The sequence below is a fragment of the Diorhabda carinulata genome, chromosome 9, assembly GCF_026250575.1.
Source record: "Diorhabda carinulata isolate Delta chromosome 9, icDioCari1.1, whole genome shotgun sequence".
Taxonomy (NCBI): domain Eukaryota; kingdom Metazoa; phylum Arthropoda; class Insecta; order Coleoptera; family Chrysomelidae; genus Diorhabda; species Diorhabda carinulata.
The window spans coordinates 17,872,606-17,897,947 of NC_079468.1; the positions used below are offsets into that span (position 1 = coordinate 17,872,606).

A 25,342-nucleotide genomic window follows, 5' to 3' on the forward strand; every position below is an offset into this window, starting at 1 on the left:
TTGCAGCTCCGCACGTGAACTACTCTGAGGAAAAGTTGATTGCATTGGTGCGTGTATATTCACAAAGGCATAAGTAACTGTTCCATGACGTTATACAATAACAGTCATCCGAATTTGCCTTAGAATTAAAATCCAAATATTTTGACAACGTGCTCATGACACACTGATTTCCAATATTCGAGGTAAACTGTGCGACGCAGAATATTGCCGATGCTGTCCTGTGTTGTTCTGTGCTGTTGGGACCGTGCTACACATCTCAATATGTGCCTATTCTTAGGATTCTATGGTATCTATCTCTCATTAGGCATTGCTCCCTCGATATGACCTCCATTTCATTGATAATACTTAGAACCAGCCCTACGTATTCTTCAAGGGCTTCCAACAACTTTCACCCAGGTTTTAATGACAATTGTTTGATTGATGCTAGAGAATAGTATATTTGTTATCAACGCATATACTTGAATTTTCGATACAATTAAACTTCAAATTTGTTGTCTTCATAAAAGGAACAATTTTTTTTTTTATTTATGAGCTCCCTTAACTTTTAAGGATCAGTTCATATTCACTTACGCCTTGACACTGCTTAAATCTATTGTCTGAAATAATTTTTTGGCAGAAATCTGTAGCAGCTTGCGTCTTTTCTGGTGTCTTAGTGCATACTTGATCTTCAGACGGAGAATCCTCACAACGATCTAAACATTTTAATATAACAATTTTATTTCATGAATATTCTCAAAAAACGAGTATACTTACTTCCGATATGGTCGACTTTCCAACTATTAGCAAAAGTGAGAATATTTTTCGGAGTTTGTCCATCTTCACTAACAACGTCAGTACTTGGATCTCCATCTAGGTTTCCACACAAACCTTCAGTTCGATTCCAATGATTTTCTTTTAGGGAGACTTGAATTAGTTGCTGAAAAATGAAGAAATTCCATATATATATACAGGGTGGCGCAATAGAACGTGCATTTATTAAGTATAGGCTGAAAAACTAAATATATGAGGTATTGTTGAAATAAAAGATATGACGATTAGGTAATTAAATGGAGTTTATTTTTTAACCATAACATCATCTAAATGATGGACCTCTCGAAGACGGCATTCCTCTAAAGGCGAACGCAGATTTATGAAAGCTCTTGTCAATAAATCTGGGGTGAATGCTGCCATTTCTTGGCCGAAATTTTCCTTTAAGTGACTGATGTCCCTCCGATTCTTCATGTAGACTTTATGTTTGTCAAGTCAGGGCTACGTGGGGGCCAAGGGATATGACCTTTTTTTGAAAATTAGTCTTGCAGGAAACATCTATCTCACAGCCGCCATAGATTAATTCGATGTGTGACAGGTCGCTCCGTCTTGTTGGAACCAAGTTCTCGTATTCGCTATTCTTGATCTCGCCAGTTCTGGTCATCGCAACATCGCAACATAGCGGTCGATGTTAACGGTGATGTTTCGTCCTCGTGAATCTTCAAAGAAGAAAGGAACTAAAATTCCTTTGCTTGATATTGCTGCCCATACCGTTACTTTCGGACTATGCAGTGGTTTTTGATGTTTCATTTTTGGATTTTTTTCGATCCAATAACGACAATTTTGTCGGTTTATGATCCCATTTAAATGAAAACGAGCCTCATCTGGAAAAAGTGGAAAATCGACTAAGCATTTCTTCAGCAAATGCCAACCTTGCTCCAAAGCTGGTATTTTTTAATTCCTGTGTTAACTGGAGCTTATAAGGATGCAGTTTAAGATCCAAGTTCATAACTCGCTGTAAACTTTGTCGCGACAAGTTTAAAGCCGCCGATCGCTTCCGATTAGACACATGCGGATTTTCTCGTACTGACTCCTTCACCCTATCAATATTGTCTGTGATCCTAGACGTTCTTGGATGAATTTTAGCTACTGATTTAAACGTGGAACCGGTCTCTTCAAAACACTTAACCTATATTCTGATTAAATTTGCACTCGGAGTTTCATTAATGTGTCTTAATCCATGTTCTGAACGATACAGTCGTCTTGTTAAGACGTATGAACGACCGTTCTCGTAAAACGTGCGAACATAAAAAGCGCGACGCTTTCCGTCGAAGTGACTCATGACTGCTGAAACTCCAATGTCAATTTTTTAACGTACCATGGTCTTTGAAACAATTTATAAATTGAAATAATTTTTGAAACAATATAAATTTGACTCAAACCTATTAACATTATTGTATATTTAGATTTCTCATTGCTTAAATTTTTTATGTTAAAAAGGCAAAAGAAAATGGATATAGAAAATTAAAGTGACTTTTCTTTAAAACCACCAGAAATTAGAGAAGTTGCCATCCTCTTGTAACATTAGATATCCAATATTTTTTAAACTAATACATAGATTTTCGTGTTGATTATTATGAAGATATTGTACGATTATTATAACATATGAATAATAATATATTGTATGACATATACTGTTAGAAAATAATAATAGTGTCCCAAATAATCTAACAAAATTTTCCAACAAAAAAAATAGTAGTCGTGGATAAAGTATAGTATTTTACTCACGTATAATGAGTTATCGCTAGCACCCGTGGCAGTAAATTTCCCTCATGAATAATAACCTTCATTATACACTCCTGAATAATATGCTATTATTTTATATGTGTATGCAATATTATGATAATAAATATTTGTGTCTCGTCTACAAAAAACTTTTAATTACCTGACCATCCCAAAGTACTGAAACTCCAAGGGTATCCAAGTTGAGTAAAAGATTGTTTCCTTGTAATTCCACTCTGATACCAGGAGTTCTACCAGGAATCGGAAGAACTTTCTCCCCACTTTTAAAAACAAGCTGACCATCGGTGCTCTTGGTTAATAGATACTCAACATTTTGAATATATATCAATATATCTTCATAACAGTTGAGTGGATCTTTTGTACAAGTAGGCGCATCTTGAATAATGATACTAAATGTACTGTCTTTGGAGTCACGAACCAATACATGCGGACATGGTGATTTGAAACTAAAAAAATGATACATTTCGATTCTAAATATTCCAATATATGCACGACTGAAAAATACCTAAATACCCTGTTGTCGAAGGTTTTGTAATGGGATCCACCCCAGGTAAAACAAGTCCCTGGAGTTGGAAGTTTTTGTTCAATAATAGCTGTTTCCAAGTCTTTAACTTTACTACTGATTATTTTTGAACTATCATCGACCATAATTGATTTAGGCTGAAATAAAACAGATATTTAAGTTGTTAAATTGAAAGAATTATGTCAAAATTAAATGATAGATCAGTTTTGATCCCAACTTATTTTTTTATCTTAGAATCCCAATATTAACAAGTAATACTTTCCTATTAAAATCTTGAAACTAGAATGTAATACAACAAACAATACAAATAATTCGGATCAACAGACCTCTCGGTGTTATATCTGTAATAGCCAATTTCTGTGTGCCCTATGATTAGGCCTACCAGAGTTTTCGTTTCCATTTAACTACAGTTTTTCTTCCCCCTATTATGATGGATTTGTTTCGCCCATGAGCCTATCTCTATTCATATGACTTGAGACATGCTTTTTTGTTTTTCTCTTTCCTCACAGCTTAAGAGGTTCCTTAATATGCGCGTAAGAGATTCCCACCGCAAGTTCGGGCCCTGAAAGCCCAGCAACTCTATCGCCCTTTCGCTAATCAATACTGAGTTTATAACAGAATCAGATTTGATTCTGAGGTCATACATTACAATGCCATTGGTGCCGATGTAAACACTACTTTCCTATGGGAAAGATTTGTTTTTCACTCCCCTTGAGCTTGTATACTCATGCTCCAGTCACCTCGCTTTTCTTAGATCCTTTTTGGTCCTCAATCGACTGTACACTACTTAATATCCTATAGTATAGCTTCATTGGAAAAGCAATATTTGAGGTGTACAAGTTCCACGCCACCTATCATGAAGAGTAGTAAACTATTTTCTTCTATTCGCTATTGAAAACCAATTTTTAAGATAGACGTGTCGGTATATTTGGGACATAGTAAACTAAGTCAAATATGAAAGGCTATTTTTTTAACTTCAGAAAGAAATGTAGATTAGAAAATGTAAAAATGTACTATGTACAATAATATTTACTTACCGTAGTAACTGGTATATCAGAGACGTTCATGGTTTTGATGTCATTAATTATATCTTCTTGTCCAGTGGCCAATGCTTCTTCCAATTGATCTAATAATTCTTTTTCGGCGCTACTCATTCCTCCTTTAGATGAAGATAACTCTTTCCTGATCCTCTTTATAGTTGTTATCAAACTTTCTCCACTATCCAATGCTTTTTGGATTCTTTTGATCAAGTTTCTAGTTTTTTCTGAACTCAGATCAAATTCATTCACCACTAATTGTGATTCATCAGAACCTGGGATCATATCAACTTGTGAACCGTCGGCTGGAAAAAATCCATTTTTATTATTTTATCCACAATAAACTTGTAATATCATACACTGCAACCATTGGTGAATGAATCAAAAGTAAAATCTTTTCTGCTTGTGTTCGGGGAAACTAATACCTCGACATTCGCAATTCATATTGATCATTAAGGTCATATCTCTTGTGACATGGGTCTTAAGGAGCATACTCTGGTTAATTTGCATATAAAATTTTTTGTTACTTTTTGTTTTATATATGAAAATATACATTATATCAAATATTATTCGTCATAGTAAGAGTGAGTGATATGGAATGGATCATCTCAGTGTACTTTACGAGTACTACTCCCACAAATGTTAAACCCATAAGTATTAGGAATAACTAACACCTTACAAGAATTAGGAGTTGCAACAGCCACTGCTAGAACCTGCCAACCATTTGTCAATGGTTGGTAAAAAGTTGAAATATATGATGAAAAATACTTCTTAAAGTCATAAGAGAAGCTCCTTGCGCTCGTACAATCGACTGACGTAACATTGAGCAGTGTAAGCATAAAGAGAATTAAGGAAATGACCTTGGATCAGTCGATCTTACGGTATTTACTTTTCACCAAGATCTTTTAATATAGCAGATATTAGAAAAGGCCACCCTAAATCATTTTCCTCTCTTTTAGAACATGTTAACACCGAACAGAGCGATTGTATTTTTTATTTATTTTCAATTTTTGAACTAGTTCTTTCTCATTACAATAAATATGGAGTTATATTTATTAGTTCCTCACGGAATAAGGCCAACGTCATCCTAAAAGAATCAATTACGTACCTTAATATTTACAGAGGTTAAAACACTGGTATCCTGTGGATAGGGTTAACTACCGTTTTTATTATTTTTTTATTATCAACATAGTATAAAACAACAGAATTTTAATGTCAGCACCAAATTTGGAAAATGCCCAATCAGAAATCAGTAGCGAGAGCTCTAATTAACCACCTAGCCCATAGATTGGACGCAGAACTTCTCTACCTTAGACTATAGTCTTACTTTGGTCGAGAAAGTGACAAAACATCTGAAAGAATTGACATCCAAAGATCAAAATCCCTATTGGTTAGTTCCTTTTGCTGGGGAGAATTAACAGTTTGGTTGTTAATAATACGTGTGTCAGATATAATGTCGCTCATCGAAACTTATATTAACAAAAAGAGATAAGAGACTGGATAGTAAACAACCTGTCCAGGTCCACATTACAATATTCAATTTTCAGAATCAGTGAATCATTTAAAACTATAGATAACCAACAACAATAAGCAAAAAATGAATTTCTTGGAATTCCCTAAATAAACCCGATTACTAAATCGAATAATACTGAACGTAAATAGGGTATTATACATAATTGGAAATATTTTTCCTATAATCATCAGGTAGTTACTTTTAGTCGAGTTTCCACCAGTTCACATTCAGCAGTAAGTTGTGTATTAAACGTGAAATTATTCTCAAATAAAAGTTTTGTGAACAATAAAGTATGTAGCAACTGTGGCTTCTAGATCAACCATCAAGTCGATTTACAGATTCGGCAAATGTCCTAGCCCAAAAAGAGGCTAAATAGTTGGAATGAGGTTTAAGAAACAAAAGTAATGCCAAAGAATATACTGTGGACGAAATGACAAAGAAGAATGGTCCCACTGTTTTAATATTACCTCCGTCTTACTTTGTTTTAAATTCAAACGAATTAATGGGGTGCCAACTAAAAAACAGAATAAGAACTAATAACACTTCAAATGGAAATGCCTCTCATTTGGGGAACTAATGAATGCTCAAATTAACCAAATTATACAACATGTACCAGTTTTACATAGACTTTTAATTGATGATTTACAATAATTGTGTTGTAGTATATATATAATAAATGAAGACAGCAGGGGAAAAACTTGGTGAATCACAATTTCAGTCCAGGAAATAGTTACAGATATGAAATTATAAAGTTATTCCCCAGTATTATTTTACTGTTATACAATATTCATTCTATGTTATCTATATTATGGCAACAAAAACAAAAAAAAAACAAAAAATGGTCTTAACAACTTTTTCTGTCAAAGATTTTCTAGCTCTATGAGTAGCTTTCAACAAATTCTTGCTCTCGCATGATTGAAATGTTATTCAAAAACTTAAAATAAAGGACTTATTTCAAATATATGATGTATTGAATCACTTACGATAGACGCAGTCAGGTATGGGAGCTGGTAGAAAAAAACCCAAGGAATAACTACAAGTATAAACAGGTGCTGGAGGAAATTCGAAATCAATACCAGTTGGACAGCTGACTGAACATGAGAATGTGTCTGCGTTACCAGAACAATTGTAGCCTCCGTTGAAGTCCAGTAGTTTGGGAGAACATACGCTTGCCACTGAAAGAATGAGAATATAGATATCAGCACGTGTATTTTCATTAATTCCAAATTAAACGGGAATATACTTACAGTACTGGCATTGCGAACCTCTGTAGTCTTGAGGACATTGACATACATTGTACGACAAACAGTTACCACCATTTAAACAGGGAGGGTCACATGTTGCTAAAGAAGTAATAAATAATTAAAACTAATAAATATGCAGAAACGATTATTAGGCTAAAAGTTAACGTTTTCATAAGTAATAAATTGGTTGAGTAAAAACTAGTACATAAGTATGCATTCGAAATATCAATTTCCATATAATTATATTCAATATACTCGTAAATATGGCTCAAAATATACCTTGGCAATCCGGAATTGTAACCCACTTATCTCTTGTTGGTATCCAGAGCCCATCTTTGCAGGTCATTGTTGCAATGGCAGAACCATCAGGAAATTGATGTCCAGTCATACAAGTAACAGTACATTGTCTAAAAAATTTTCAATTTTTCAAGAGTTTCAATTTTTTTCTTGTATAATTTATCAATTGATTTGATTTTTCTATTCAGTATTTTCATAAAAGAGAAAATTGTGTGTTTGTACGATTATTTCACTGATTGCTTGAGGAAAAAAGATTTTGAGTATGTCGAGTATTACAAAAACTGGCAGTACCAATATCGTGTACCAAGTGACATCATACAATTAAACAGCGGGGTACAAACATTTGAGAAGTTGAATTGTTTGCTCAAAATCGTGGCTGTATCGACCGATGGAAGACGCAGCCACTCGTTGATACCCGGCACAAGGCGACAACACACAATGAGCATAAAATATGAGCCATAGTCGGTCGGTACAGCCGTATATGAGCCACAAGTTTGCATCCATAATGCTTTTCATCATATTTGTGTCACAAAACTGTTTTTCTCAATCATTTAATCAATTCATTCTGATGAAATAAGAGAGAGACTTGATATGGGTCTACGTAAATTTCCATCTTTTGATTAACTGCTTTTAGGAAGTTAGTAGAAGAGTATTCATTTAGGCTGGTCCGGTTGGGCTGGAAAGACGAATATGGAATGCAATATCAAACCAATATACACATATCAGGATTGCTGATAAGTTCACATCCCTTAAACTCTTGGCTGTTACGGCTTTCTCTGCAGATATTTACATTTTTAGATGTCTTACAAACGAACTACTCAATAGGAGTCTCGTTTTCAGAATACTTAAGATGTCCGTTGATGATTGAGGATCAGAGTCGTTGTTTTGTGATTATTTTGAGTTTATTGCGTCGCTTGATATTTCATAATTAGGGTGTTTTTTTATATAGTGATATAAATAATGAAGGATGACCTTAGTAATTATTATTTGAAGCTTGGTTGCTTGGTTTAGATCGTACGTTAGTGAAGAAAACTAAATGTGAGCATGTAGGCTACTGCCAGCTACTAACTTGTGTGGCACCAGCCTTAATGAAATACAGCTTTTAAACTACGGTAAATTCAAATACGGCATAGAACCTCCGTAGGCTTCATGGACGGTTTCAGGGAAAGTTTGTGCCAAACAACAAAATTTTCTTTACTCAAACAATCGGTATTATTCGTTTTTGTAAATGCACAATTTCTATGAGTAAATCAATGTTAAAGTGTTTTTATATAGGATATTGAACATACTTTGAATTGCAGCTTCGTTTAGCATTTTTCGGCATAGGGGGATGATTCAAACAAGGTTTGTTTTCATACTGGCATTGAGGGCCAGAAAAGTTTTCTGGGCAATTACATTCATTTGGTTTCCAGCATATTCCATTATTTTGACACGGTAGAATACAGACAGCTAAAATCAACGAAGGACTAAATTAAAATATGATAAACAGCTGAATATTTTATTTCTTAAAACTATGATAGTATGGGGAGAAGAATCCGATGTCACGTAAATTGTAATTTGATTGATGCTAAACAACACGAACGAGGTCGGTTTGAGGAATGAGCGAATGAATGGCAATTACTGTAATTCAATAAATCCATTCAAAAATAATCTTTCGGAGGTTCTCTTTTCATTGACCTGAATAATCGATAAAAACTTTTTGGATCTCAAAACACTGTGGCCATGATCTTATTGATCGAATATAAAAGCGGTTTGTGCTTCTTGAGATCATGTTTCTCAAATGGATGAAGTCCATTGTTTCGATTATATTTTGTGACATATCAACGGACAAATTCACTTTTGAAGATATCCAAATATGGATTTCAATTTTTTATGCAAGCGACCTTTTTATCAACATTAAGTAATCGTAGAACCCTCTTTGCAGATAGGTATTTCATCTAAAAATCACATACCCGTTCATTTGAAATATATATTTCATAAGTTCACGTACTTTTATTTGAGGACCGCTAAGTAAAAGGGCACGAGTTTTAGTAACTACTTTTGGAGTAGATGCGGTGTATGACGGTTCCGGACGTTCAAGATTATCCGTATTCATATGGCAACTTTAAAAAGCAGAAATTCGCTTACAAATCATCCATCGGGTCGGGATACTTTCAGGATAATGTTTACGTAACTTTTCCTCGGTTTCCTTGATTGCTTTTCTATGTAATAAATGAGTTTATTATTCGAAAAATTTTTTCTCCATATTTATCTAACAACGGAAACATTATTCTTCAATATATGTTAAAACTACTCTGTCAGGTTTATGTAAAATTTAGAACTTCACTAAATTTAATAATAACTTTCCATTTTCGAACTGTAGAGGGATCATTATTTGAATTTAAATTACTGGGTAAGCTATCCACACATTATTCTTGCAACTCTTCATATATATCCCATTGCATCTTTCAATTTTCAAACGCTTAAATGTTCATTCTCATTTTTATAGCTTTCCACCTGCAAGCATCCCTCACTAACTAAGCAGTACATACCTTTTCTCGACACTCTTTCCCTATTCAATATATCTTCAATTAATCTCAATATTATGTCTGCTTAAAATTATGTTGTGCTCCGTAATTTTGTTAGTCACAGAAATAAACACCAGTGAATGAATTTAGCTCTAAATGTCACACAATTTCACAAAAAGGAAAAGTTAGTGCTTTATCCTGAACGAGTGCAACTCTAAGAAGCCCTGAACTTCTCATAGTTTCATTTTTTCTTGGCCATATATTTTATGATCATTCCTCATTCCACACTACCTCAGTTTTGAGTCAAGACTCAAGTAGAAGCTTGGCTAGTGCGTTGAATATGAGTTCCAAGGTTCGTGTTTAGGTGTTGGCTTCCACTTTTGAAGTGAATATTTTTCTAGTTTCATCCCAAAATTATTCTTGAAACGAATCAGTACGTATATAGTTTGCATTTTATCTACTAAAATACTGAGCTTTGGATCTATCCATTATATTATTACTTTTGTTATTATGGTTATATCTTCGGTATATATATCTTATAAGTTTCAATCCAAAAATGTATCAAAATTATCACTTATTCATAATAAATGAATTGTAACAAATTTTTCAAGGCGTTATCAGCTTTATTTGATTATACGATATCCAAGACAGATTGTCATTCTTATTGGGATTAAAACACTTTTTATGATTACAATGATTTGAATTTTGAAATAATAATTATGAATTCTCGATCACACATATATATTCTATCATCCTCATAAACGCCTTATCGGCAATATGAATTGAAGAAAGTTTAGATTTTTATTATAATCCACATTTATAATTCTTGATAAAAAAATTTGAGTAAAAATTGAAAAATTATACTCAAACAAAATCTAAATTATTACTAGAATATACATACGCCTGCAGTCTGGAATAGTTTCCCATTTATTAGCATGAGATACCCAGTTCCCATTTTGACATTCTATATAGATTTCTTGAGATCCATCAGGAAATTCGTGATCTTCAAAACATCTTATGGAACATTTACTAAAAATTTAAGATAAAGATAAGACTTTCAAATCAAAGCAAATACTTTGATGTTAAGTAATTTCAAACTTGAATACGATATTTCAAAACATAACCTCAAAAAGTCCTTGTAATGTAAACAGACTTTAAGGCTTATTTATAACAGTGCAATATTCCTTATTTTTCAGAGCTCTTCAGATGGTTATTTGTGATAATTTATAATGTGTCTTAAGTCAATATATCGGGGAATAATAGTAAGTCAAAACGATGAGCATCCCGGGTAAAAATGTGAGGAGCGAGCGCCGCATCGGTGCTGTAGCCATTAGATCAGGAGTAGTACAAGGACAGCATCGTATTATCGTAATGTAGTGAAATTTTTTATATTCGTCTGTTTGAAGGTTTACCTTCAGTGTCTGAAGACAATAACTTGGTCATCGAAACGAACGTCAGACAGTGTAATTGTGTGTGTTGATGTAGTGGTGGTGTAACCAGTGTATTCAATATGAATATTACCAACGGTTCCAGAAATTCCAGCTCAGTTAAGAATGAAAATTTTATTTTCTAAATAAAAAATTATATGTATATGAATATGTGACAAGGAAAACCACAGATTAATTTAGAACCAATATAACCTCATCTTTTGCTGTTAGTGAAACAACTCAAAACAGGTCCAATTGATTGAATGAATTTTTTATTAATTTGTAAATTATAAATTCAATTGATGAAATAACTGTGTATAAACTATAGAAATAATAGTCTTAGTCAATACACCACACTATTCAATAGTGTGTCTAATGAAAAAGAAGGTGATTCCAGAGGTTTTTGTTTGAAAAACAAGGTAGAATCTTTTGAAAATGATTTGTGCTGGTGGGTCTTCTTGTAGAAACTGAAATAGTATAAAATATATAAGAAATATTAATTTTCAAATATGTCTTGAGAATAAGGTACATAAAATAATTTGAATAATAAGTAGCGAAAGTAACCTACTTGTTACTGCAGCTTCTTTTGGTATTTCTTGGCAACGGAGCATTGGCACTGAGACATGGTTTGTTTTCGATTTCACATCTGGAGCCAGAAAAATTCTCAAGGCATCTGCATTGGTTATTAGAAAGACAAGTAGCATTGTTCTGACATGGTGGTGAACACACAGCTAAAATTGAAATATTAAATAATTATAAATATTCTATATATAATTATAAATATTATGAATTCAAATACCTTTACAGTTGGGTATTGTAGCCAATTTGTTATCTTTTGATACCCATTTGCCGTCTTTACATGTTATTGATGCACTTTGAGAACCATCAGGAAACGCTTTATTTGGTAAGCAAGTGAAGGTACATTGTCTAGAAAAACATTATGAATTTAAAATTTTTCATTCATAAATATTGAGTACACAAAATTTGATAGAAACTCGATATAGCAGCATTTGATTTAATTCCTCCCATAGTTGATTGAAATTAATAAACGATGATACTCACTTGGAACTACAAACTCTTCTAGCATTTTTTGGTAAAGGTGCGTCAGTACTCAAACATGGTATATTATGAATTTCGCATTGAGGTCCTGAGAAATTTTCAGGACAATGACACTGGTTATCAGATGAACAAATTCCATTATTCAGACATGGCGGATCGCAAATTGCTGAAAATTGAACAAAATTCTAGATGTAGTCACACAAATAGGTTGAAATGGTTTGTAAAGACTCGAGATAGATGTAATATATCATTAATGATTTATTGGTACTTTGTTATAATATAACTCACTAATTTCAGCTTTAGTTTGTTAGGCTAAACTAAGGTTATCTGAAGATATCGGCACCTATCAATTAAGTTGAGAAATATACGCTGTGTTAAAAGAATGTAAAGTTTGGCGGTTGCGGAAATTCTCAGAAAAGCTATTTACATGTTTTTATATACGGCAGCGATTTGTTTGTATTGTTAAGAACTCGTCCACGACAAGAATCCCGCCCTGTCCGGTTATAATGGATTTCTTAAAACATTACAATATTTTTTTTATAGAATCAATTTCTGGGATAGCGTTTTTACTTGTTCACATTCTAGAACCGAATTATCGAGAAATCTGTTTTGTATAAATAGGTGTGTTTAAATAAATTAATATGTTAAGAAGTCTAGATAAGTTTTAGTGAGTAGTGATTAACTTAGTGTATTTAGTGTAAGCGTATAAATAAATTATAAGCAATTAACAGTGTGTATAATAGAAATAATAAATGAAAAATAGAATTTTTGACGTATAATAAGCGTTTATTTTGGTTTGCTTGAAGAAAATATTGGAAAAGATAGTTTAGAAGAAATAAAAGTTGAGGTAGATAACTTAATACCGTCCAATACGAGGAAATCAAAAACATTTTGGAGGCTTATATTTTGTGTAACGACCGTATAAGTCGTTGTAAAGATTTGGAAAAAATTGAGTATCCATCATTATATTTGTTTTTTAAAGGCGATATTCGTACGCAAATAAAAGAAGGTTAGACACTTTGTACGGAGACTCTTCATCATCCTGTATGCCCATAAAAGTGAAGCATCGGCTTGAATGACGACGAACGTTTGAGACGACCAAAAGCTGCCGCGACCAGCGCTGCGTTATCATCGAAAAAATTCACCAAATTCTAGTTTAAAAATGTAAAATCCCTTCTAATTCATAATTACTTTATATTGCATTCAGAGTTGATGACTTATCTACAAAAAGTTGAAAAATACTACCAAAATACGATTGATGACAACATGGAAGATGTTTTCAGTTTAATAATTTTTTTGACTTGACTATCGGTTTACCTTCACAATCAGGTACACCTTGAAAATCTGGTGTAATCCATTCTTCGTGATGACAAGTGAATTTCAATTGAGTTTTTCCATTCGGAAATTGATGGTTCGGCTTACAATCAGCCTTACATCCGGAAAATTGCGAGCATCGCACCACAGCATTTGATGGTTTGGGCATGCTAGTGCATCCTAAAATGAAGAAAAATACAAATGAAATAGATATTCAGTAGGAGAAGTTCAATATTCTAGAAAGCATTCCGTTGAAAACGATGTAAAACTGAAAATCTAGTCTACAGTTATTTCGGAGATGATGAACAGTTGGACAATAGTGGACAGTAGATAGTGAAATTTCTAATAGAACGTCGCAATAAAGTATAATCTGCTCTGTTCCTTTGGATTACCACTCCGTTATTTAAGTACTTACCCTACTTTTATCTAGTTTTATTACTATCGAAATCAATCAGTATCAAAACAAGATATCTTAAACTATAATTTATTGAATTGAAAACATCGGTTTCAAAATATATCGCAAATAATTCATTTAAAAACAATGTTTGAAAATGAAGTAGATTCTAAGAAATAAATAAAGAAATTCCAGAAACAAACTTAACGATCATTTATTTGAATGAAATACGATATTAAACAAAACCATTTTGTAGAAGAAAAAATCATTTGGAGATAAATCTGGTGATTTGGAAGATCTCTTGTTCGCACTACGTGAATAATAGTAGATATATTACGTAACGAGAGGCAAGAGGGACATTACATGAGTGTAATGTTGAGAACGGGGCGCTAGTTGAGTTATACAACACGTGAATGTAAGAAAGTTTGTTTCCATAGAATTATTTTTTTACGAACACTAATGAATCTCCACATGTATGGAAAACCACAATTATCGTCGTCTCTATTATACCAAATTCAACAACTACTTCTAGACGGGGAGCCGGTAACACTGAAAGTCCTGTCATGGCGGAATCAAAAAATTTTATTTAAATAGATAGAACATAAGTATAGGAACAAATTAAGCTCGGTAGGAGTGGATTCCTATTGCCGAAACAATGTGAAAAAAAATTATTAAAAAAATGGAGAAATGTTTTACCGTCATCGCGGATATTAATTTCTTTTTGTATTCGACAGTAAATTTCATTAGCTTTTACAAAAAAAAACCATTTTGTCTTGCCGGAAGGGTCTGGCATACCTATTTAAAGTGTGTGATGAAGGCTAAAATTTCTTCATCATGCCGGAAACTATTTCTCTCAAAAACTGCCGGAAAAATCCCGCATACCATCTGACGTGTTAATCATTTGTCTCGGAAATATTCACAAATTTGAAAACCAAAAAATATTGATAACAAATAAATTAGGTAAAGAAATTAATTATATAAGTTGTACAGATCTTGCCCGAGAATTAGGTCCATCACTTTGTCGAGCTCTTCCGGGCTTCCATGCCTTCACAGGTTCTGATTATACAGCAGCTTTTGTTCGCAAAAGGAAAAATCAAACCATTCAACATTTTAATACAGAATGAAGAATACCAAAATATGTTTGAACATTTGACGGATCCGGAATACATCAATGGCGAAGAGAAAACAGATCTTATCCAAAGATTTACTAACGAAATATAGACAAAAATAATGTTGGAAGTGCAAGATTTGAATTATTTTTGAAATTTTTTGCAAGCACCAGTGACAAAGAAGAATTTCACAAAGGTCTTATAAATTTCAATTCTAGCAATATTCCTCCATGCTGGAAAACTCTGTTACAAAATGTCTTACGCACCATATTTCATTTGAATCAACAGAATGTGGATGGCAATTGAATCAAGAAAATAAGTCAGAACCATTGTGGTATAAAGGCCCAGCAGTACCTTCAAAAGTTGACTATTCCGTCAAGATACATCAATTTTCGTATTTTACACTTTTCCTCACATGCGCGGTATGCAGACAGGTGAAATTTGGTAATTAAAATTCTTCATTTTCGTATGTAATCTTATAAATAGAATTTTATTATTAAAAGTAGCATCCAAATAATTCAAACTCCCACGTTTATTATGAGAAAGTGAGCAAATCACCTTAAAGAAATAATAGAACTGTAATAATAATTTAATAATAAAAATGGGCCATTGATGTAGTCCTCTAAAATTTTCTTTAAAACGAATATGGCAGTGCGCAGATGTTAACGTTGCCGAATTCAAAAACGAATTGTGTATTGTGTACGAATTATGTTTAAGTTCATCCATTAATTATGTGCTTACAAAAAAATCGCTATTATCACAAAATGCTATCCGTTTATTATTATCTTCGAGAATTATTTCCTGGGCTGTTTGTAACAGTAACCAGTTCCAATTTTTGACGCACGCTTTTGTTATGATACTGAACGATTTCAATTCTAATAAATAGTGTAGTTAAAAGTGGTAAGGAAATCCAATGGAATAGTCAAGCTGATTATGATTTGCCGCGACGTTTTTTTCAACTTTTTTCAATACTGTTTTTCATGAACTGGAATCATATTGAGCATATTCGTTGATAATAACATCATATAAAAATAGAGTTTCAAACATTCTTTCCTTTCAATACGTCAGTTAAAAAGATTAAATTCGCCTTTTATATTGTTCGAAAATTTTTGATGATGTTTTATTATTGAATATTATATATATACAGAATAATTTCAATCTTAGTACAAACAGAATTCTGTTCAAGGAATTGAATCTCCTATCCAAACTAAAATATCAGTTGATAAATATGCAAGTTTATACAACTTAGTTGCGCATTTTATATGAAAATCTAAATTATGCTTATTTTCTTTGTCATAGTCAAGTATTAAATTAAGGATCTAAGGATAATTAATTCTAAACATATGATATATGTTAAGTATCCAATGTAAAAGACTTAATATCAAGAATTAAAAGTATGTATTTGTGCAAAAAATTTTCTAATTCATGTGGAAATTATAAAGCTTATTTGAATTAATTATTGTGCTTGAATTAAAATTTTTTAATTAAAATAAAGTCAAAAACATCCATTTCAAGAAAGTTTTTCAAGTTTGGAAAGGATTTGAGATGTTTAACAGCAAATTTCAAATCAAAATTGTATCATGAGATTGCGGATTTATTCACAAACATCGAAAAAAAGTGAAAAAGAATTTAAGAAACAGTATTAACATCGTAACACTCAACTACTTGTAATCTCTTATCACGTCAAGTGTATTTAAACAATTAAACAAAGATTGGATTGATAAATAACATTAAAAATGTCAATTTACCTCCTTGAAATGATACCATTTTTTTAATAGTATCTCCAAATGGGTCGAATCTTTTTTGTTCGGTCAGTGGGGCACTCCAACTTGATCTATTTATTTTTGTTTTCGAAGCCGATTTCGTTTTCGTGTAAAATTTCGAGGCACTCCTAAAAAAATTAAACACTATAGTATGAAAAAATAGCTAGGAAACTTCCTCACAATAATGGGCTGGAATGAAAAATTGTTTTTTTTTAAATTTCTGAAAATTGGTCTGATCTGATTTGCATCAAAGTGTATAACGATATATTTGATAATCTCATATGAATGAAAGTATATTTCATTAAAAGTTAGTTTAAGAAAGTCTCAAGTCTTTATTTCGGGTATTTTCGTCCAATATTTATAATATAAGCTATTGAAGAAATCTATTCTTCACTTTTCTTATTTTATAACCTCCTTAAAACTTGTTTGACCGATTGGAGATGTCGGTATAAAATTTCGAAGCTTCTCGTCGACTTTCGGTTTGTAGAAGAGTCCTTGAAACATCTATAGTAAATAATATGAGTTCTTGTTTCAATTAAAATAAAATCTTGATACTTTTGTGTACGTTACTGGTCAATGCAGCATTTTGCAACAGAGGATTGTTTTTTACTTCTCTTACTACTTTTACTACAGTTTCTTCAACTAAATCTTCATATACATTTTAAGGTTTCATAATTCTGAAAAATAGAGGATCTCACAAAACTCGAGAGATAATCTTATTTGAAATAAATTCAATGGAACAAATAGATTTTTTAGTGATGCTCGGATTCGTCTATTAAATAATATTTTCATTAGATGTTTATATAAGTATAAGACATGACGTTCTTCTTTTGATTTTTTTTGTAACAGGTGGGAAATAAAAATTTGATATCTCTGAATTGAGTTACATATACATTTTTATTACATATAAAAAATCGCAATTGAAAAACCAGTTTGTACATATTGTATAGAAAATTTAGCAATACACATTAAAACTATAAAAAAGCGGTAATAGTTTTTGTTTTTATAGTTCTTGGAGTTCCGCCATAATTAGTAACAAATTCTTAAACTATAAAAATGGATAATTTGAAAAATTCTGTTCAAAAAGCGACAAATTTTAGTGGTGACAAGATACTCTAATAATTATTATACACAAGAATAAACCGAATGAAGACAGACAACTATTCTAAAGATAAATAAATTGTAGGTAGAAAGGCTGCTTTCTACTGTAAGTTTAATTGAAATAATATCACAAGAGCAACCGCTATTATAGTAAATCTTTTCTCAATCGAATCAGCGAAAAATACGGTACAAGTCAAAACAAAAGAATCTGCTGCCTTCAGCGGTATCCCATTAGTAAAATAGTTGCATTATAATAGAGAATAATTTATAATTGAATCTTTATATTAGATATATTTTATGGAATTACATTTTCAAAAATTATTATTTTCTCCATCTATACTTTGCTTTGGTCATAAAGAAATGAAATGATTCAGAGTTCTTATTGTATAACTGGCTCGAAATTCAATGCATTTGTTTTTTTTTCTTTCATCATCAACAACATTTGTTAGAGAGGAAATATACAATTTACAGTATTCGCATTCACATTTTATCTGAAGTATTAAATCCAAGAAATAAAGTAACTGTAGATTATCAAATGATTGCTTTCAATCCTTCTCACGTGGTGCTCATTAAACATACGTATTAGTTTTGTATGTATGTGTGTCTTCTACAATATAATTCATTTATATGAATCTCTACTAAATATCATAAAAAAACTTGCCAAAGCAATTTATTTATTTATTTTTTTACACCTCATTGTCAAACTCCAATAAAATTTCGAAGCTTCTCGCCGACTTTCGGTTTGTAAAGAGTCCTTGAAATACCTATAATAGATAATATGAGTTCTTGATTCAATTAAAATGAAATCTTGATAATTTTGTGTACGTCACTGGTCGATGCAGCATTTTTCAACAGAGGATTGTTTTTTGTTTTTTTTATTTCAGTTTCTTCAACTAAATCTTCTTATAAATTTTAAGATTTCATAATTCTGAAAAATAGAGGATCTAACAAAACTCGTCATATTTGAAATAAATTCAATGGAACAAATAGATTTTTAGTGATGCTCAGATTCGATTTGATGTATGTTTTCGATCAATTATCTACTTAGAACAAGTAAATGATTATAATCACATAGTTTTGCTTTCTATAGCATATAAGTAACAAAGTTTAGAAATTTCAACAAATACATATTTAACTACGTTATGTGTATTGAACCAGGTTTCCTTCAAATATACTATACTTGAATTTGAGTCTCGGCATGACTTAATATACTTGTCACAGTTCGAAAATATGAGATGACGACGATGACGATGATTCTATAATAACCATTCTGTGGTTAAGTATGTATGTTTAAAGCCACTCTCTATTAAAAACCTTGGAGTAGATCTAAATTATAGTTAATTTTTTAATCAGTTTGATAATATAATACACCACGAACCACCACTGTCAAAAATCGATACCAAAAGAAATATTTTATTTAATGCAAATAATGTTACGGCTGATTTAAAACAATCAGATGATTGTTTTGATCTAAATGCTGCTAGGAGCGCGTATTCTTCAGAGATACTATGATTTCTTATCGAGGCTACAAAGGATACAAAACTACTTTTTATACTCCAAGTAATAATCTATAAATTATTATTTGGAAACATATCGTTGAGGTGATTCACACTCCAACAAAACCCAGTCATTTGTGGTTATAGGTAATAAACCACTCACGACTCAATTATTATTTCATCATTTAAACTCAATAAAAACTTTATTATGATCAACACCAAGTGAGAAGTTGTTTTAACATAACATAGCTACTATTCATGGGAAAAATATTCCAGAAGAAAATTGAGTATTGAGGAGGAATTTTAGTGGAATTGTCACAATAAACTGCTTTATGGTTCCCATATCTCCATTCCCAATAATCGTTTTGTTGTAACAGGAAGCAGCTTTGTAACTAATTCAGTTCAATAGAAGGAAGTCACTATATCGTTTGCAGGTGTTACTAGAGGTCAAGGATTATAAGAAAATTGGCCACGTGAATAACCTTCGACCAATGAATAGAGAAACTTTCTATCAATTAATTAATCCACAGATTTGGTTCTGGGGCGGATGTAATAAATAATATGTATTATTTTTTTCCGTTAATTAATTGTTTATCGTATCCTGCATGTGTATTGGATAACATAACAATTTAATTATTCTTCTTTCGGAAATATTTCCGAATAATAATTTAGGCTAATAAAGTCTACTATTTAAATTGACAATTTTAAAATCCTCGATAGAAGAATAACTAACATACGATAATTATAAAAAAACGGACAGAACTGATGTTACATAAAGAAAATATTGAATAAACAAAAAAAGGAACAACAAAAATTAAGCTGGGATCAAAATCAGAAACGATGAATACATGGATTTGAACCTATGAATAAGAGAATTGAGAATGGAAAGAGGAATACATGAGAATACAATTTAAATTACGAAAATATATTCTTGGTATAATCTACTGAGGGCACTTTATTGGAAAAACACTCACAACCATTCATATAACTTTATCCTATTGAAACAATATTCAAATGCTTCTCTTGCACATACTACTTTTCACTATTTCTATAATTCAAGCGCGAAAGCTTATTTTTCTAATCTCAATGTTCAAGCAGTACCTCTTTTCGACTCAACCTTAAAGAACCCGAAATGGACACAATCACTGAATCCACAAAAGCCCCGATGGTGTGCAGAAACTTCACAGGAAGAAATTGAGCTTGTACCTCAAATAACCTACAGTGGATGTACACGTCAATTGTGCGACCAATCATTACATATGAGGCAGTGGTTTGGAGCACTAGAGCTAGTCTGAATACTACGAGGAACAATCTCTCGAAGTACAGCCGCTGCCATTAAATAGCATGGCAAAAAAAAATACCAATAATGTTCAGAGACGGAATCACCAAAGTTAAACTGTTCCTAAATATTGAATAAACGTGGGACATGCCTAAGGATGATGCATCGAAAAGGTTAGCCTTGAGAAAATATTTACCTCAGTTCTAAGCCGTAGAAGTAAGTGGGATCATGAATCAGAAGACAGAATTGAAATAGGAGTATACGGGTTCAGAACCAAACACTCCGAAAGCCTGGGCAACACTTCAAGCATTGTAAAACAGAAAAGTATACCATTAAAAAAAGGGAATAGTTCAATCTAGAGAGGATCTATCGCAAACAGGAGATCATCATTTTGTTCGACAGCCAAGCAGCACTTGAAACTTTAATGTCCAATATCATAAATTCCAAACTCGTTTGGGATTACCTAGAAAAATTGAAAAAGAAAAATAAAGTTACCTTACAATAGATTACGGGACACACCGGAATGAAGGGAAATGAATTGCTGGTAAGCTCGCTAAAGCGGGCGCAGACAAGCCCTTCATGGAACCTGAACCTTTTGTTGTATCAGCTACGAAACAATGAAAAAATCATTGGAAAAAAAGTAGATACGAGCAATCATTAGGACAACTTACAGGGGCTGAGACAGGCAAACTATAACCAGAAAAGATCTGCTAAACCTAAGTAAGAACAATCTATGAATACTAACAGGAGTCCCATCGGGGTACTATCGTCTCAATAGACACCTGAAGGCGCTAGACTTAGCAGATAATGCGGCGTGCAGATCTTGCTGCATAGAGAACGAAATCTCTATTCACATTCTCTCGAAGTGTGAAACACTACGAAACTCCAGAACACTACACCCGGGGCGTATGAAATAGAAGTCGAAGATCCCTAGGAGCTACAACCATCTCACATACTGAACTTTCTAAAAGGAGTGGGAGGGACTGATCAGCTGTAAACACAGGGTTCCCCAGTATCACAAGGGGACCCAATAGACATAATTAAGTGGCAGTGTATATGATACTCCAATATCTAAATACGTAGTTACATACATAACCTTAAAGACTGCACATCCTTTCGCTAGTGAAGTTATATTGAACTCTTTGAATATCCTTACTATCTTGTATATTTGAAATCATATTCTTTTTTGAATTGATTGAGTAATTCTACCAGCAACATAAATAAACGTAATGAGTGAAATCAGTGCTTGCTTAATTAACCTCATTCCTTCTACTTCTTTAGAAAAAAAAAAACAAGAGAAACTCCAGCAATTAACGATTTAAATGAAAACATATCAAACTTAGGAAACTATGAAGCATTATATGCAAAAATTAGAATATTGAAGAGTAAAATGCAAAATAAATCACATAATTTTGTATTGTGTATATATTTTAGCTCTCAGAAGCCTTCTGTTAAAAAATTTTGATAATAAAATCGACGATAAACTTCTTTGAACATGACAGGAATCAGAGAACCGCGGCAGGTCCTATTGTTTGCTATTATAATCTCATTTTCCCAAGAAAATGTCAATAGAAACCCAAGGATTTTTCAGGAATCGTGAATAATTTCTCATTCTCATTTCGGCGAATGCGCTACAAACTCTGAGAAGTCGAACTGGTGACACAAAAGAAAACTAGTATATATAAATTAGTGCTTATTAAATAATGTATTTGAAACATTAAACATAATTAGTTCTACTGTATTAAAGTTTATCAATTTATAAGGAGTAATAATAACGAGCCATGGCATAGAACAATAATAAAGACAAAGTAAAAAAATCTTGAATAAAGGAAACATGAATAAAAATAGATAATGATGATAATCTCCTATATCTATTTTGCTAAAAATTAACCATCTTATAAACAAGACCATTTCAACATGAAAACTCTTAAAACATATCCTCGTCGTTCTTGTTTTTCATAGACAAACAATAAAAAAAAATTAAAACTATTACAATACGAATAAAAATTTCAATTACAATTTATTCACATATATCATGTTGAGCCAACTTCACTAGACATTACCTAAGAATATAAACTATGTACGAATTAATTATAATACTTACCCATCCGTATGACGTTCGGAAGTCAATGATTTTGTACCATATTTATTTTGTAAATACTTTGGAACTTGTACACCCCTACAAAACAAACGAAATGTTTCAATTCAACAGCATACTATATTTAATTGAGTCAAATCTGAATTTTTACAATAGAATGCGATTTACTTATTTCATTATAAAATCTTATACAAAAAAAGTTGAAATTCGGCCTTGTATGTAAATAAATGACTTATTTGAACAACCCTAAATGTGTGTAAATTCGATATTTTGGATTCTTTAGATTAATATATTCTTATACAATATTATTACTTCTCAAAAGACAATCCCAAATCATTTGTGAAGTACCAAGATATGCAGATATGCAGAGAGATATTAACAAAATGAATTATTACTATATTGGACTTTCTAGAACAGTTAGTGATATTCATACTGACAAACTGTTAACACTAACACTACCCCAACCCTTACAATTACTCTGATTGAAGGCAAACTCTAGTATGTCAAAATGAGTTATGCCAAGCATCAGAGTATTTTATTCCAACACCTACTTCAACTAAGTGTCAATTTTCTCTTTGTTCTACTTCTGACCCACTTATAATAGAAATCTGATAAAGATATTGGTTTTATTTTTTAATGTTGTCTCCTCTAAGTTCAATACATTTTTCCATTTATTTTCTAGCACTTAAAATGTATCAGAAGAAAGATTGTTCAACCTATTCAACCCACTCATTAAGCACCACGCATTGCTCTACACGATCTATTTTGATACCGCAATGAGAATCTGGAAAGCTATGTATGTCATGAAGAAGTGGACAAAAAGGAACCAAATGATATTTGCCATTTCATTATTTTGTAAAGTGAGAAATTCTACCAAAATTTGCACATTTTTTCCAGTTGCAGTAGAATGTGCTTTGGCCTTGCAGTCCTAGGACGATTTAAAAAAATATTTTCTCATCTGAGGCCATTATTACATGCACTGAGACAGGGTTTTTGCAACAATAAAAATAAGATTTACATATATTTGTCAAATTTTGCGGGAAGTGTCGGTACTATACATATTACTAAATTATGCAAAGCGTTTCTGGTCTAAGAAAATAAGAGAGAAACAAATGTTTCTTAATACTCTTATTACGATTGTTTTTACTTCAAATATAATTACAATAAAAATAGTGTTAAGTATGATGTACTCTATCATCTCCGTCGATCCTTTGTTAGTTTTTCATGAATCTATGGCCTACATATACTTATATATGTATCTAGGTATATGTATGGATTTAGGGTCTCGACCCAAAAGATCTATTGTGTCCAGCTTTCTTACTGCGTTACTGAAGAACCAAGTGTTTACAGCTGAACCATCAATCCCATTCCTTTTATAAAGTCTAGAATGTGGGATGGCTTTAATTGCCAGAGATCTTCGTCTTCTATTTCCAGTTCCTCGGTGTTTCACACTCCGAGAGAATGTGAATAGAGATTTCGTCCTCTGTGCAACAAAATCTGCACGCCGCATTCTCTGCTAGGTCTAGCATCTTCAGGTGTTTGTTGAGGCGACTAACAGGACTCCTGTTAGTATTCGTAGATTGTTTCTACTTAGATTGATACATTCAGCAGATCTACTCTTGTTATAGTTTCCCAGAAGAGTCTTCGCCTGTCTTAGCCCCTGTGGCTTGGTTTAACTTCTATCAACCTTCTTTTCCATCTACATATATTCAACAATTCCAGTAACAATCAGATTTGTCAATGCCAAAATCGTAAACAGTTATTCGATACTCAACGTTAAAAAAATAGCACAAAAGTACGTATTGCACCCTTCCTAAAAATAATTTTGTTGGATATTCTCTGAAGTTGACAAAAATTTGAAAATAAAGCATATTTTTGGGATTATTTTGGGAGATTTAATTTATTATCATAATGGTAGCATAACAGAATTAATTTTTTATTCGTTTGTAGCGCATATACAGCAACAATTCAAAAGCAATTATTATTAGTTTAGAGAAATAAGTGATTTGGATATATCCTACTTCTATCTCTCTAACAATTCCAAGAATACAATAAAGTATCCTGATACGTCGTTTGTTTTGTTACTAAAACATTACTAAATTTAGATGATCTTTCAATACCTAAACCGCCTAATACTGAGGAGATTTTTGGAGAAAACTACAAAAAAGGGGGAGAAAGATTTTCCAAGTGTCCCAAAAATTCATTATTTAATTGGTGAATAGATTCATCTAAAGAGTAGTATCAATATTCATGATTGAAGTTATGTCGGACGTTAGTGTTACTGCTTACCACAAGCATCATATTCCCCATAGAGAAACTACCCACAAGAGCTACTTACATCTTGAGTCAAAAGAATATTAGATGAGACAGTTTAGTTGTTTCGTAAAAATGATATCACCGTACATGAAACCTGGGCTAAATAAATCATTTTTTGAAAACTATGAACAAAGACAAAATTTTCTGCGGAAGCTAAAATTAAGCGAAAATAATAGCCGGGTATTAAAATGATAATCAAAGATGCAGCATCCATTTCACGTTTATTTAATGTGAAAATCTTTAGTTGCAGTCACATAAATTCCCACAAATATTAACATTGTAAAGATATTATTGCTTATTCAACATATATTTGAA

The 25,342-nt window shown here is 32.2% G+C and overlaps 1 protein-coding gene across 1 annotated transcript in view; it reads right to left on the minus strand.

The window, feature by feature from the left end:
• LOC130897965 (hemocytin) overlaps nucleotides 1–25,342 on the minus strand; it is a 75,389-nt gene that overhangs the window by 47,275 nt on the left and 2,772 nt on the right. The window contains exons 2-17 of the mRNA XM_057806961.1: nucleotides 22,718–22,792; nucleotides 16,723–16,865; nucleotides 13,475–13,651; nucleotides 12,161–12,323; nucleotides 11,898–12,025; nucleotides 11,667–11,829; nucleotides 10,573–10,700; nucleotides 8,454–8,613; nucleotides 7,147–7,274; nucleotides 6,871–6,966; nucleotides 6,607–6,798; nucleotides 4,111–4,415; nucleotides 3,056–3,210; nucleotides 2,693–2,996; nucleotides 754–916; nucleotides 571–692 (exon numbers count right to left, since the gene is read on the minus strand). Of these exons, the coding sequence (XP_057662944.1) occupies nucleotides 571–692; nucleotides 754–916; nucleotides 2,693–2,996; nucleotides 3,056–3,210; nucleotides 4,111–4,415; nucleotides 6,607–6,798; nucleotides 6,871–6,966; nucleotides 7,147–7,274; nucleotides 8,454–8,613; nucleotides 10,573–10,700; nucleotides 11,667–11,829; nucleotides 11,898–12,025; nucleotides 12,161–12,323; nucleotides 13,475–13,651; nucleotides 16,723–16,865; nucleotides 22,718–22,792 (2,602 nt within the window). The remainder of the gene's footprint in view (nucleotides 1–570; nucleotides 693–753; nucleotides 917–2,692; nucleotides 2,997–3,055; nucleotides 3,211–4,110; nucleotides 4,416–6,606; nucleotides 6,799–6,870; nucleotides 6,967–7,146; nucleotides 7,275–8,453; nucleotides 8,614–10,572; nucleotides 10,701–11,666; nucleotides 11,830–11,897; nucleotides 12,026–12,160; nucleotides 12,324–13,474; nucleotides 13,652–16,722; nucleotides 16,866–22,717; nucleotides 22,793–25,342) is intronic.